Source organism: Mus caroli, unplaced genomic scaffold (assembly GCF_978045245.1).
Source record: "Mus caroli unplaced genomic scaffold, Mus_caroli_1 scaffold_1, whole genome shotgun sequence".
NCBI lineage: Eukaryota > Metazoa > Chordata > Mammalia > Rodentia > Muridae > Mus > Mus caroli.
Genome location: NW_028227256.1, coordinates 160406724 through 160419421, shown reverse-complemented (window position 1 = coordinate 160419421; position 12698 = coordinate 160406724). Strand labels below are relative to the sequence as shown.

General features: G+C 37.3%; 1 protein-coding gene across 11 annotated transcripts in view; it reads left to right on the top strand.

The window, feature by feature from the left end:
* The window catches only part of Prrc2c (proline rich coiled-coil 2C), a 69631-nt gene that overhangs the window by 9183 nt on the left and 47750 nt on the right, over positions 1–12698 (top strand). For 8 of the 11 annotated variants that reach the window (XM_029483411.2, XM_029483397.2, XM_021176154.3 and 5 more), the window contains exons 2-5: positions 7071–7236; positions 8644–8821; positions 10574–10683; positions 11511–11636. In XM_029483411.2, coding sequence (XP_029339271.1) covers positions 7125–7236; positions 8644–8821; positions 10574–10683; positions 11511–11636 — 526 coding nt within the window. In that variant the 5' untranslated portion in view covers positions 7071–7124. The remainder of the gene's footprint in view (positions 1–7070; positions 7237–8643; positions 8822–10573; positions 10684–11510; positions 11637–12698) is intronic. The other 3 variants (XM_021176192.3, XM_021176135.3, XM_029483388.2) reach the window with 2 other exon arrangements.

Below are 12698 nucleotides of genomic sequence, written 5' to 3'. Positions count from 1 at the left end.
TGCCAAAGTTATTTCACAGTTCTTGGGTTATCTGGTTAATTCTGAAAATGGAGAATGGCATGATTTTATTTTATAATAACTTTCACAGTTGAGCATTTACAAAGTTTATGATCGGCCTAGGTTATAAGCTGGCCAGGGCGGAACCTGCCGTAGAACTAGCCAAACTTTGACTTTAGTATGATAAGTTCAGTAGAATAGTTAAAATCCCAGATCTGTACATTAGTTTTTATTTTATTTTATTTTGGTTTTTCAAGACAGGGTTTCTCTGTCCTGGAACTCACTCTGTAGACCAGGCTGACCTTGAACTCAGAAATCCACCTGCCTCTGCCTCCCCAAGTGTTGGGATTAAAGACATGTGCCACAATAGCACATTAGATTTTTATTAATGCAGCAATGTATAAAGAAATTCATGTTTGTGCGGAGATAGTTTTGGAGGCTCTGCCTGTGAAACCCGGTTTGGTTACCCTTCTCTTGGCCATAGGCAATCCTCCTGCCATAGCCACCTGAGTATCTAGGATTATAGACTCCTGCCACATGAGAGGAAATTGTGTTTCTAAATTGTGGCTATATAGTTATTCTTAAATACTTTAAAGGGCTGAGATCTTATCTTATGGAAGCATTAATATACTGTTGCTCTTTCAGATATGGTTATGATTTCATTTGTTGTGTCTGCTTTCCAGCTTTATCCAAGTTTTAAACAAGAGACAGAAAAGAATAAGATACAGCAGATTATCCAGGCCACGTTGGTCATCCCCTAGGACCCAGGAGATTCAGATAACTCCTGCTCAAAGCAAACTCTATAAATGGCCAAGTCCTCTAACATAATAAAGTGGCTGGTGTACATAACGTGCCTGTCTGTAGTCCCAACACTTGGGAAATAGAAACAGGATTGGAAGGTCAGAAACATCACCTACATAATGTGAAGGTGAGACCAACTTAAACTGCATTAGACCCAGTTTCAAATAAATTAGCATGATGTCACATATAACCAGTACATGGCTCTCATATATCATTAGATGACTTACCACATCTAAACAATGTAAATAGTTACACACGGTATTGATGTTTTTTTGTGGCTTTTTAAGAAAGGTGTTTATAGTTTTTTGTTTTTTTTTTTTAATATTTCCTATCAAAATATTGGTTTGTGGGTTCTGTACTTCATTCATATCATAAAGTGGTTTTCCACTTTTTTGTATTTAGGGGGTTCTAAGCCTGGCACTTGAGTAATGCTTTCAAAAACAGAAGATTGAAGAATTAAATAACTTTCTAGGTTTATATTTCGTGAATACCTTGAAACTAGGCTGGCTTGGGGTAGTGAATGTTAGGTCATAATTAAATTTGACATTTTAATTAAAATTGTAGTAATAAAATACTGTCTTCTAGACTTAATACACCAGTCATTCCCTGCCCCCAATATAAATTGTTGGCTTAAACAACAGAAATTTATTTCTCAAAGCAATGGAGACTGGAAGCCTAAGTTGCTAGCATGGTTTGTCTTTGTCTTGCTTCCCTTCTTACACATGAGCGCTTTCCATTGTTCTCCCACAACAGAGAGAAAGAGTGAGTGAGCTCTCTTGTCCCTTATAAGAATGCTGACCTGTTCATGACTTTCATGTCATCATCTGCGTTTCTAAATACCATCACCTCCGGGTTAGGGCTTCATAATTTAAGGTTACACAAATTCCTCTTATAATCTGTGGCGCTTTTTATGTTATTTCACTTGAAAATGACATTTTCTGTGTAGGTGCGCATGTTTATTTAATGGATGCTCACTCAGTGCTCATAATGATTTGGTGTTTTAGATTGCAGTACATTGTGAGGAAGAAAGCATCAGCTACTTACAGTCTCTTTAACTTTAATAACATGTTACTTCATTTTAAATGTTTATCTCCTTAATGAAAATTGTAATAACATTATCTTGGACACTTCTTTTGAGGCACACCTGAATTAATATTGATACCATTGTTTTCAAGCTTTATAAGGTTTTTTGGGCAATTTTCTTCATTTATAAATTTTAATCATTTAGACTTTTAAGTACTTCTGAGACCCAGTCTGGTAATTTTATATTTTGCATGCCAAAACCTTAGCTTTTTGAAAGGTGGGTCCCAAAATACATTGCTAAATTAGAATATAGTTCAATAATGTGAGAATTTAATACCAAAGTTTAGTGGTGTTTAAGACAAGAGATAAGAGAAATACTCTTAGAAATTGAGGGAGAAGAACGTATTTGTGGAGAACATGTCACCTTTTTTAAGTCCTTACAGGTTTAAGAGAGAAGTAAACTTTGCCAAAGGCTTCAACACCTCGGGTGCTGAGGCCGCGTGTGCTCTGCCACTCAGACTTTTCTCTGGGGGAGCAATGAAGAGGGGGAACATACACACACTTGGTGGGTGAAGCAAGGCTCTAACAACTTTGCTTTTTCTCTTACTCCTTTATATATCACCTAAGACAAAAATTCTCTACATAAGATCACCTTATAGCTACAAGTTACATATTCTCCAAAAAAAAAAAATCACCAGAAAAACGTATTCTTCAAAAACAGATTAAAATCATTACACTGAAGGAAATTACATGATGACTGACTATATATTCTTTTGAAACCCAAACCTAACTGAACATTTTCCATCTATCTTTCCACAAATTCATCTTAACCCAGAGCAATAATTCTTTTGTCATTGATTAACAATTTTAAACATGTCAGCTCTATTGTAGCTAATTTTTCTGTTAGCTGACAACAGTTTCATTTACCAAGAAACCAATTTTTTTTACATATTTTTTTGAAACCTTACATAGCTAAACTATCATCTGTTCTATCTTCCCATGGTGCACACTAAAACCTGTGACCACATCCTTAGATCACAAGATTAGCGAATTCAACCTAGAACAAATGAATGTTTTCTTTGCTTATTAACTTGTCTCAAACCTCTGTTCCTTTCTGCAAGTACCACTGTGTGCTTACAGTGCTTGAGAGGTCACTTTGCTCCCTTCTAGCCTATGCAGCCCTCACTACTCTACAGAGAAGGGCACAGTCTACTCTTGGTTCTTCGTTTCATCTTCCTGGCAAAGCAACTTAAACCATCTCCTGAATCTGTCAACCACACCAAATTCCTAAAACTATTTAAATCAAGTCAGGAATTCTGTAAAATCAGTTCATTTAAACACCATTATTTTATAGAAGTTCATCTTCATATTGATCTGCAGAAAATTTGCCCAGTAGATTGGGCTATCTTCCTGAAGTGGTCACATCTGACCACAGGCAGTGGGGGTCTCCCCGTGTCCATTCATACCATGCTAGGTACAGGATGGTTATAGCAATGATAAACAGCAGAAGGCACAGCAGAAGCAATTTGGTGATTAATCCCCCCACCAGGGGGGCTGCTTTGCCTCTCTAAGGTACACCCATCACAGTTTTGCAAAACAGTGGACTATTTCCAGGTACCTCACTTGCTCACCACTGCTCCTCCAGATGGTGTCCACCAACACTTTATTTTTCTAGAAAGTTAAAAAATGGTAGAGAATGTCCACATTTCTTTATCCAGGTGTCCTGCCTGTAACTATTTTACCTTATTTTCTTTGTCTTCTGTGTAAACATTTACTTCTGCATACATTGACACAATTTTTATGTGTTTGCTTTTTAATATCTAGGTCTAAACACTGTAGTCTCTGAAAATCATATTCTTATGTCAATAATTTTCTGAGAGTAGTTCTTGAATTTGATTTAGTAAATGAAGGGGAGGGAAGCTTGGTTCTTTGTACATAACTCAGTATTGTTGCTGACAGTGGTTCTGGGGTAGTTGCTGAAGTCACCAGTCTCCTTTGCTTTCCTCTCTCATTCCTTTCTGTTAGTGCTGTTGGAACATGCCTGAGACAATCTCCCAGTTGTAGTGGCTGGTAAGAACCAGAGGTTCTGCATTCAAATGCAGCTTGAACACTGTCTTCACATTTGCTTTTTATACCTTTGCAGTCTCAAATTTCTAAGCTCTTATCTCTGCTTAGTGCATGAGGACAATGTATTTCCTGGTCACGATTTCTTTGTGGTATATGGTAAGCACTGAGTAAGTATTTGTACGACTGTAGGGTTAAAACATTTGCTCTTGAAGCTCTGTCTAGAAACTTACATGATATTTTAGTATATCAGCAATTAGAAACTGTCTCAAAGATTGTAGTTTGAAGGAATTTGGGGTTTTTGGGTTTTGTTTTCTAATTTATATTTTGACAAACTGCTTCCCAAATTTCATTTATATCTTTTGGAAACCAGCTACTTTCTTTAAAAACATCTGTTCCCCCCCTGTATACCCCATTTATTGTCTTATAAAATTTTAGGCAAAATGTTTGTTTATTTTTGGCTAAAATCTGTTAGAAAATAATATACAGTTGTACAAAATCTAGAAAATACATATGCACCATATATAATTTCAATGGAAAATGCCATTTTTACTGGGTTTTCTCAGTCAGAACCTCTCATTTTAGACAGAATGGTTATTTTTTAATGCTAAAAGCAGGATTGGGGTGGGCGGCAGTTATTTAAAAAATGTTTTCACAATTGAGTTCTTCAGGTATTTAGGGACCTTAGTGTGAATGATTGTGTATTATTGTTAATATTATACAACTATAGAGGCCTTCTTAAAAATATTTTTATTGCCAGGCAGTGGTGGCGCATGTCTTTGATCCCAGCACTTGGGAGGCAGAGGCAGGCAGATTTCTGAGTTTGAGGCCAGCCTGGTCTACAAAGTGAGTTCCAGGACAGCCAGAGCTACACAGAGAAACCCTGTCTCGAAAAACAAACAAACAAAAAATTTTATGTGCATTGGTGCCTTGCTAGTGTGTATGTGTGTGAGGGTGTTGGATCCCCTGAAGCTGGAGTTAGAAACGGTTGTGAGGTGCCATGTGGGTGCTAGGAATTGAACCCAGGTCCTCTAGAAGAGCAGTCAATGCCCTTAACCATTGAGCCATCTCTCCAGTCCAGAAGCTTTTTTTTATTAATTATTTTTTGAAAATTTCTTATGTAAGTACTATATTTACATAATTTCCTCTCCCTCCAATTCTTCATACTTCCCTCCATTCCCTTATGAATTCATAGCCTCTTGTTCTTTAATTATTTTTTTATTAGATATTTTCTTTATATACATTTCAAATGCTATCCTGAAAGTTCCCTACCCCACCACCACCACTCCCCTACCCAACCACTCCTGCTTCTTGGCCCTGGCGTTCCCCTGTACTGGGGCATATAAAGTTTGCTAGACCAAGGGGCCTCTTCCCAGTGATGGCCACCTAGGCCATCTTCTGCTACATATGCAGCTAGAGATACAAGCTCTGGGGGTACTGATTAGTTCATACTGTTGTTCCACCTATAGGGTTGCAGACCCCTTCAGCTCCTTGGGTACTTTCTCTAGCTCCTCCATTGGGGGCCCTGTGTTCCAACCCATAGATGACTGTGAGCATCCACTTCTGTATTTGCCAGGCACTGGCATAGCCTCATATGAGACAGCTATAACAGGGTCCTTTCAGCAAAATCTTTCTGGCATATGCAATAGTGTTGTTGTTTAATTACTATTGTTAACCATATATAATTATAAATATAACTTGGCAAGTCCCTTTAGTGTTGCTCCCATGGACATGTGTTTAGCATTTGACTCCTTGGGATTGGATAACCTGTGAGGGTCTTTGTCCCTGAAGAGGACTGATTTCTCCCTCTCTTAGCAGCTGCTAATAGCCTGGAGCTCTTACCGGTATTCCTTCTCATTGGCATGCCAATTGGTGTTTTCGAGGTTTTGGACTTGTATAGATGACCACATTGTTTGATTTCCTGGATGCTGCTTCCCTGTCCTATATAACAGACATTCTTGCAGGACAGACTTGGTCCTCTGGCTATCACAATCTATCCCTTGAAGAGGTGTTTTAAAATTAGAAGTGCTACAGATAGAGAATGTAGTGCTTTCAGTCCCCATAATTGTGCTAATACAATTCTGAAATCAGAAGTCAAAGACTGAAAATAAGTTCTTGAACATACTGTTTGAAGCATTTGGGGAATTGCTACTTATATTGTACTGGTTTGTTAAGATATTAATGTCAAATGCAGCTATGTGGTCACAGTGAATTTTTAAACTAGTTTTCTTCTAGTGGCTCTTGGCATGTTAGTTGAACTGAGGTTGGGGATCCCTATGGAAGAGTTGGGGGAAGGATTGAAGGAACTGAAGGGGATGGCAGCCCCATAGAAAGACCAACAGTGTCAACTAACCTGGAACCTGAGAGAGCCATCAACCAAAGAGCACACAAAAGGCTGGTCTGATGTAGCAGAGGACTGACTGCCTTGTCTAGTCCCAGTGGGCGAGGATGTTCCTAATACTGTAGAGACTTGATGCCCCAGTGAAGGGCGATGGACTCCCAGAGGCAAAGGGGGGAGTAGTGGGGGCACATTTGGAATGTAAATGAGTAAAATAATTCATTTAAAAAACTTAAATCTTGATAATACCCTTTTTGAGTTGTTTAGGTTCTATTGGTAACTGACTTCATTTCTGAACAAGTCAGTGGTATTCTCTCAAGTGTGTGTTTCAATAAAGTTTTGACCTGATTGAGAGTGGAAAGGTATTCCCCAAGCCCTTTAGAAGCAAAACACTAGAAAGCAAGTAGGCAAAATTCAACTTTACTCTTAACTAAACCAGTTATTTATGGTGAGATTGCCCTTTTTTACTTACCTACTTTACTTTTTTATGGCTGCAAATTCTATGCTTTTAGAAATTATATATGTGTAAGGCCAGACATGGTGGTACATACCTTTATCCTGGGCAGAGGCAGGAGGATCTCTGAGATTTCAGTGTTAGCCTGATATATATATATGGAGGCCCTTCTTAAATATTCCTTTATTCAGGCTTAGGGGCTCAGCCATTAAAGGCTATGCTTACAACCAAAAATATGCCTATATTCTATTGTAAAGTTGAAAATGTGCGCAGAAGAGAAATATAGTTAGGCAGTGGGGTGCAATCTTAAGTAGTTTAGGATGATCAGTCACTGTTGGATGTAGCTAATACTAAAATTTTCTTTTTCTTTTTTTTCTTGTATGCATCACAAAGACTACTTTTAAGGGGTGTGTCAGGAGGTTTTGGACTAGATGAGTTTCCACCGAAATGTCGGAGAAGTCAGGCCAGAGCACAAAAGCCAAGGATGGGAAGAAGTATGCAACACTCAGTTTGTTTAACACTTACAAAGGAAAGTCCTTGGAAACACAGAAGACTACAGGTGAGTAGATCAGTAGCCCACGTTATGTGGTTTGTGGATTTGTTGATGTGTATAATGTGTATGATTAGAAGTTAGGGTGAACCCGTTTATTTTGGACTTTTTGTATGTATTCACATTCTTTTCAGGGAATAAGAATTAAATATTTTACCTTTGAAAATTTGTTTTTAATTTTTTAATGATACTTAGATGTTGTAGATGTGTGTGTTTGTGTGTGGATATGGGGAAATGAGTGCAGGTGCCTGCAGAGGTCAGAGCTATGATATATCCCCCTTGGAGCTAAAGTTAAATACAGATAGGTGTGACTTAGAACTTAACAGCTAGGGTTCTTAACCTCACAGAACCTTGTATATATACACTTCTATATACACTTGTGTCTATAGGAAAGAAACCATATTAAGAGACAAAGAGGGGAGTGGGTGTGTGTGTGCACATGCTACAGGGGGAAAAAAAGTCCTGCCTTTTTAACTTGGGTCCCTTGCACCAGTACATACAGTGAAAAGTAGAGCATTTGCTGCAGTATTGTGAACATTGTGGGCTTTGTTTGCTTGGGGTTAGGAGGTGATGAAACAAGAACTTGTTGCTGTGTACTTTAGTTAGGGTTTTACTGCTATGAAGAGACACCATGACCAAAAGGCAAGGCAACTCTTATAAGGACAACATTTAATTGGGGCTGGCTTACAGGTTCAGAGGTTCAGTCCATTATCAATAGGGTGGGATCATGGCAGCATACAGGCAGGCATGGTGCAGGAAAGAGCTGAGAATTCTTATATCTTATTCTGAAGGCAGATAGGAGAAGACTGGTTTCCAGGCAACTAGGACAAGGGTATTAAAGCCTGTATCCACAATGATATACTTCCTCCAACAAGGCCACACCTCTTAATGGTGCCACTCCCTGGGGCCAAGCATATACAAGTCATCACACTGTGTAACCCTAAAGGGCTTAGAACTTACTGTGGATCAGGTCAGCCTCCAACATGGAGCTATTTTCCCACTTTCACCTTCCAAGTTGTGTAGTTTGAACTTTCTTCTCTTAACATTTTAAGTTTTTTACTTAAAATAGATTGACTGAAAACATTTCAAAACTAGCATTCCCCCTTCCCATACTCCCAGTATATAGTGTTCCGTATTTAGAAGTTAAGGGTTTTTGGTGGGTGGGTTTGTTTTGTTTTTTAAGACAAATTTTGCTGGGGTCCCAAGATGGCTTAATATGTTGAGTGGATTGTTTACTTTTTACCTTCAATTAATGTTGTAGGTTATAAACTGAGTTTATAGAGCTCTACTTTAACATTGGGGACTAGTCAGAGATTCTGTTAACTCCTGTTCATCTATAATATTTGTTGAATAAAATGTATAATAGAGTGATGAACAGTAGATGTTCTAAGGAAATTGATGTTACTGATCTTTTAGTTGCAGCTCGACATGGGTTACAAAGTCTTGGAAAAGTTGGTATTTCACGGCGAATGCCCCCACCTGCTAACCTTCCAAGTCTCAAAGCAGAGAACAAAGGCAATGATCCTAATGTGAATATTGTGCCTAAAGATGGGACAGGATGGGCATCGAAACAAGAGCAACATGAAGAAGAAAAGTGAGTCAGAATCTGTTAAAAGAATAAAACACTTCTCTCATTGTAGGAAATTGCCATTGCTGTGCATTGTTCAGCCAATAGAAACACTCTATGACACTTATAATTGAGAGAGTTCTTCCTCAGATGAAAACACAAGTCAGCTTACTCTTTGATGCCTGCTAACTCCAAGAATAGAATCTTGGACTTCTCTTAACTCTATTACTTAGCAAAAACATGAAAAATGAACTTAACATTCTAAGAACAAATCTACAAGCCAATCAATATTTACTGCAAACTATTATCTGAGGATGGAACCCAGCATTCTGCTTTAATAAGTCCTTGATTAATGAAGAGTTAAAAAAATAATATAGATATTATAACTCATTTTATGGTGTTACATTTAAAGTGTGCATAGACATATTTAATGTAAATATATAATAGCTATGTATACACACTTTTAGTCGTTAGGCTCTTTGAGTCCAGTGGCATTAGCCATAAGAACAGATGACAGAGTAGCTAATAAACAGGTTTACTTACACTGCATAGCCTGTACCATACTGCCTCCTCTCCCACCCTGTTCAAACCAGGCCTTCACTTTCTAATGGGAGGAAGAAATTGAGTCAGAAAGAAATAATATAAAAAAATGAAACAAAAATAAGGAATTGGTTCTGTTGCCTAAATTCCAAGATGCCTAAGAATTCTGACTCCACCTTTGAAACTGCTTTGTGTACCATGGGTGTTCGGGCATTATTTATAAAGTGAGTGAAAAACAAGAATTAAGGCCGGGTGTGGTGGCGCATGCCTTTAATCCCAGCACTCGGGAGGCAGAGGCAGGCGGATTTCTGAGTTCGAGGCCAGCCTGGTCTACAAAGTGAGTTCCAGGACAGCCAGGGCTACACAGAGAAACCCTGTCTCGAAAAAACCAAAAAAAAAAACAAAAAAAAAAAAAAAAAAAACAAGAATTAGCACTGCCCCAATCCTTATTCATTTGGTAAATATTTTGTCCTTCTGTTTGTCAAGGTTTGGACCAGATTATTAGCTGGGCTAAATACTATGTAGTTATTGGTCAGTTGGTAGGATTTACATTGTTTGCATGGATCTTATCAAGTCTCCATGTTCCTGCTTAATTTCTATAGTATATTTGATCTCCTTTGTAGAAACTTTAGTTTGCTGGAGAATTATTTTATAGTAGAAAGGGAGCTAGGGCTGGGTGTACAAAAAAATAATACTGGCATTCTTTAGTTTTTGAATAACCTTTTCATTTTTAAGTATTGCCATATTGCAAGGATTGCATAAAACTGTAGACTGTTTTTAATCCTGTTTTATTCATGAGAATGGATTAGACAGATTGCTGTTACATGTTCGAAATGTAATGCAATGATGAATCTATCATCTGACATTTAGAGTTTGCATAACCTTTGCCCCTAATTATCCCAGTGTAAACTTAATGCATATACTTACAGTTCTGTTGATAATGTCGTTCTTTAAAACATTATTGGTAGTTACTTTCAGTATCAAGTTGTTTTGGTTTCTTTTTAAACAAAATGGAAAACAGGCAGCTGTCATCTCTGTTATTTAAAGAGAGAGATGATTGGGAGAAAACAGACATAGCTTTAAAGGTAATGATACAAAGGCAAACCACTTATAAGAGATGCCTCTGTGATTTATAAGTATTAATCCATTTGTAGCCAAACTTAGCAGACTTAATTTACATACATTTAAACATTTTTTAATGTGTAATATCTGAAATAATGGATTAATATTTTTTTAAAGAGCACCAGAAGTGTCACCAGCACAGCCCAAACCTGGGGTTGCAGCTCCCCCAGAAGTAGCACCTGCTCCCAAATCATGGGCCAGTAACAAGCAAGGTGGGCAAGGAGATGGTAAGTGGACATAAGCTGGGGGATCTGGTGAGGGTTAGTGGTTACTGAACAGCCCTGCAGGAAGGAAAGGAAGAAAGCATTGCCAGAGGATATAGTCATATCCTTGAACTCTTATTAGGCTAGTTACATTTCACTGACAGAAGTCATATGTGATCTAATCTAAGGAGAGTCTCTTGAGTTATCCTTTGCCTTTTAAAGAACATCTATGAATTAAGATATAACTCAACAGACATGGCCTGTACCCTTAACATTTCAGTGAATACAAAAACATTGTATATTGATACTGGATTCCTTTCCCTAATTAGCCCAAATGTCTTTTACAGAAATCCTCCTAGGATTTCTGGGTAGTGAAAATTAGAGAATGATCATAAAGCACAGTAGCTATAATACTTTTTAAAAATGGACACATATTTAATGTATAGTGAGTTGCTATTTAGTGGTAAATCAAAGTAGTAAATGAAATGAAAACATCTTAACCTTGTTCGGGACTTGGTGTTTAGTCAAAGTATATTTCAGTAATCCAATCTAAACTAGTTGTTAAAAGATTTTAGCAGAGAAGTTGGTCTTCAGTAGTAGGAGTCATAATGAAAGAGAAACAAACACTCCTGCAACATGTCTGAAAGGTTTCTCTCAGAGTTTTGTGTCCTCGTGGCTGTTCAATAACTTTTCAAGGGCTTAGGTACAGTTTATGCGATTTATTGATAGAAAGTCATTAGAATGTGGAATAATTAATTCATTAGAAAGAAGCAAGAACTCTATCCTGGGAGGGTTACTTGAATTATCTTCATTATAAAAGTTAACTTAATGTGTTTTTGAAAAATGTTTAGGAATCCAAGTGAATAGTCAATTTCAGCAGGAATTTCCCAGTCTTCAGGCAGCTGGAGATCAGGAAAAGAAAGAAAAGGAAGCAAATGATGAAAACTATGGACCTGGACCCAGTTTACGCCCTCCAAGTGAGAATGCTTTCTATATGTTTTGTCTTAAAGTGTCATCTAATGTGTGTTCTGTGTATTTGCCTGCTTTGTAGAGACTAGTGTTGTATTCATTTAAAACACAGAATTTTTTTTTTGTGCCAACAATAGTACTGCTGTAACTGTAGAGCTTGTTGGAAATGTATAATTACATCTGACTTAATCTGTAAGTCAAAATTTGTAAGGTATCCAGGTATCTTCTTTGTAAATAATAGGTGATCCTTTTGTCCTTATCTTTGCCCTGTTCATTCCCTATTCCCTTCCCTCTTCTTCACATGCATGTATCTGCCTCAGCCTCCCATGGTTTGGGATTATAGGCATATGCTACTGTGCCTAGCTAACCATACACATGCACACACACAAGCACCCGTGTGTGTGTGTGTGTGTGTGTGTGTGTGTGTGTGTGTATGCATATATTTGTATATATATGTATATCAAGTTTGTTTTGGTTTTAACATATTTCCCCCATTGTATAAGATCTACCCATTTTTCTTTTTCTTTTTTTATATACTTTTGTTTGTATCCCATGATTCTTTGCTTTCTGGACTCGATTTTGGATAATGAAGGGTACTTTATGTGCATTATAAAGCAGAAACTAAAAAAAGAAATAAAATTTTGAGACACATGTAAATGTTTTAGCTTCATGTTGTCATTACGAAACATTTCAATAGACTATATCTATGAGATTCCTCTAACAAAATTTTATAGGTTTATATTTGAATGTTATATTTTATAATTATATTTATATTTTAATGTTATATACATTGCATTTTACATTTTAACCTATTTCTTGTCAATATTTCTTGTCAAACTTACATGTCATAAATTTTTGTTTAACCTTCATAACATAATCAATTACTCATTAAAATTGGATCAGCTCCACCATTTCTTCAGTTAGTTAAATTTTGACCCAAAAGTTACCTATTGTCTCCTAATAAATGTGGCAGCATGAGTCAACAAACTGAACCCAACACATGACCTCCCACCATTTCTGAAGGAATCCAAAAGAGGCCTGGTTAAACGTTGTGACTAAGGGATTCTCTC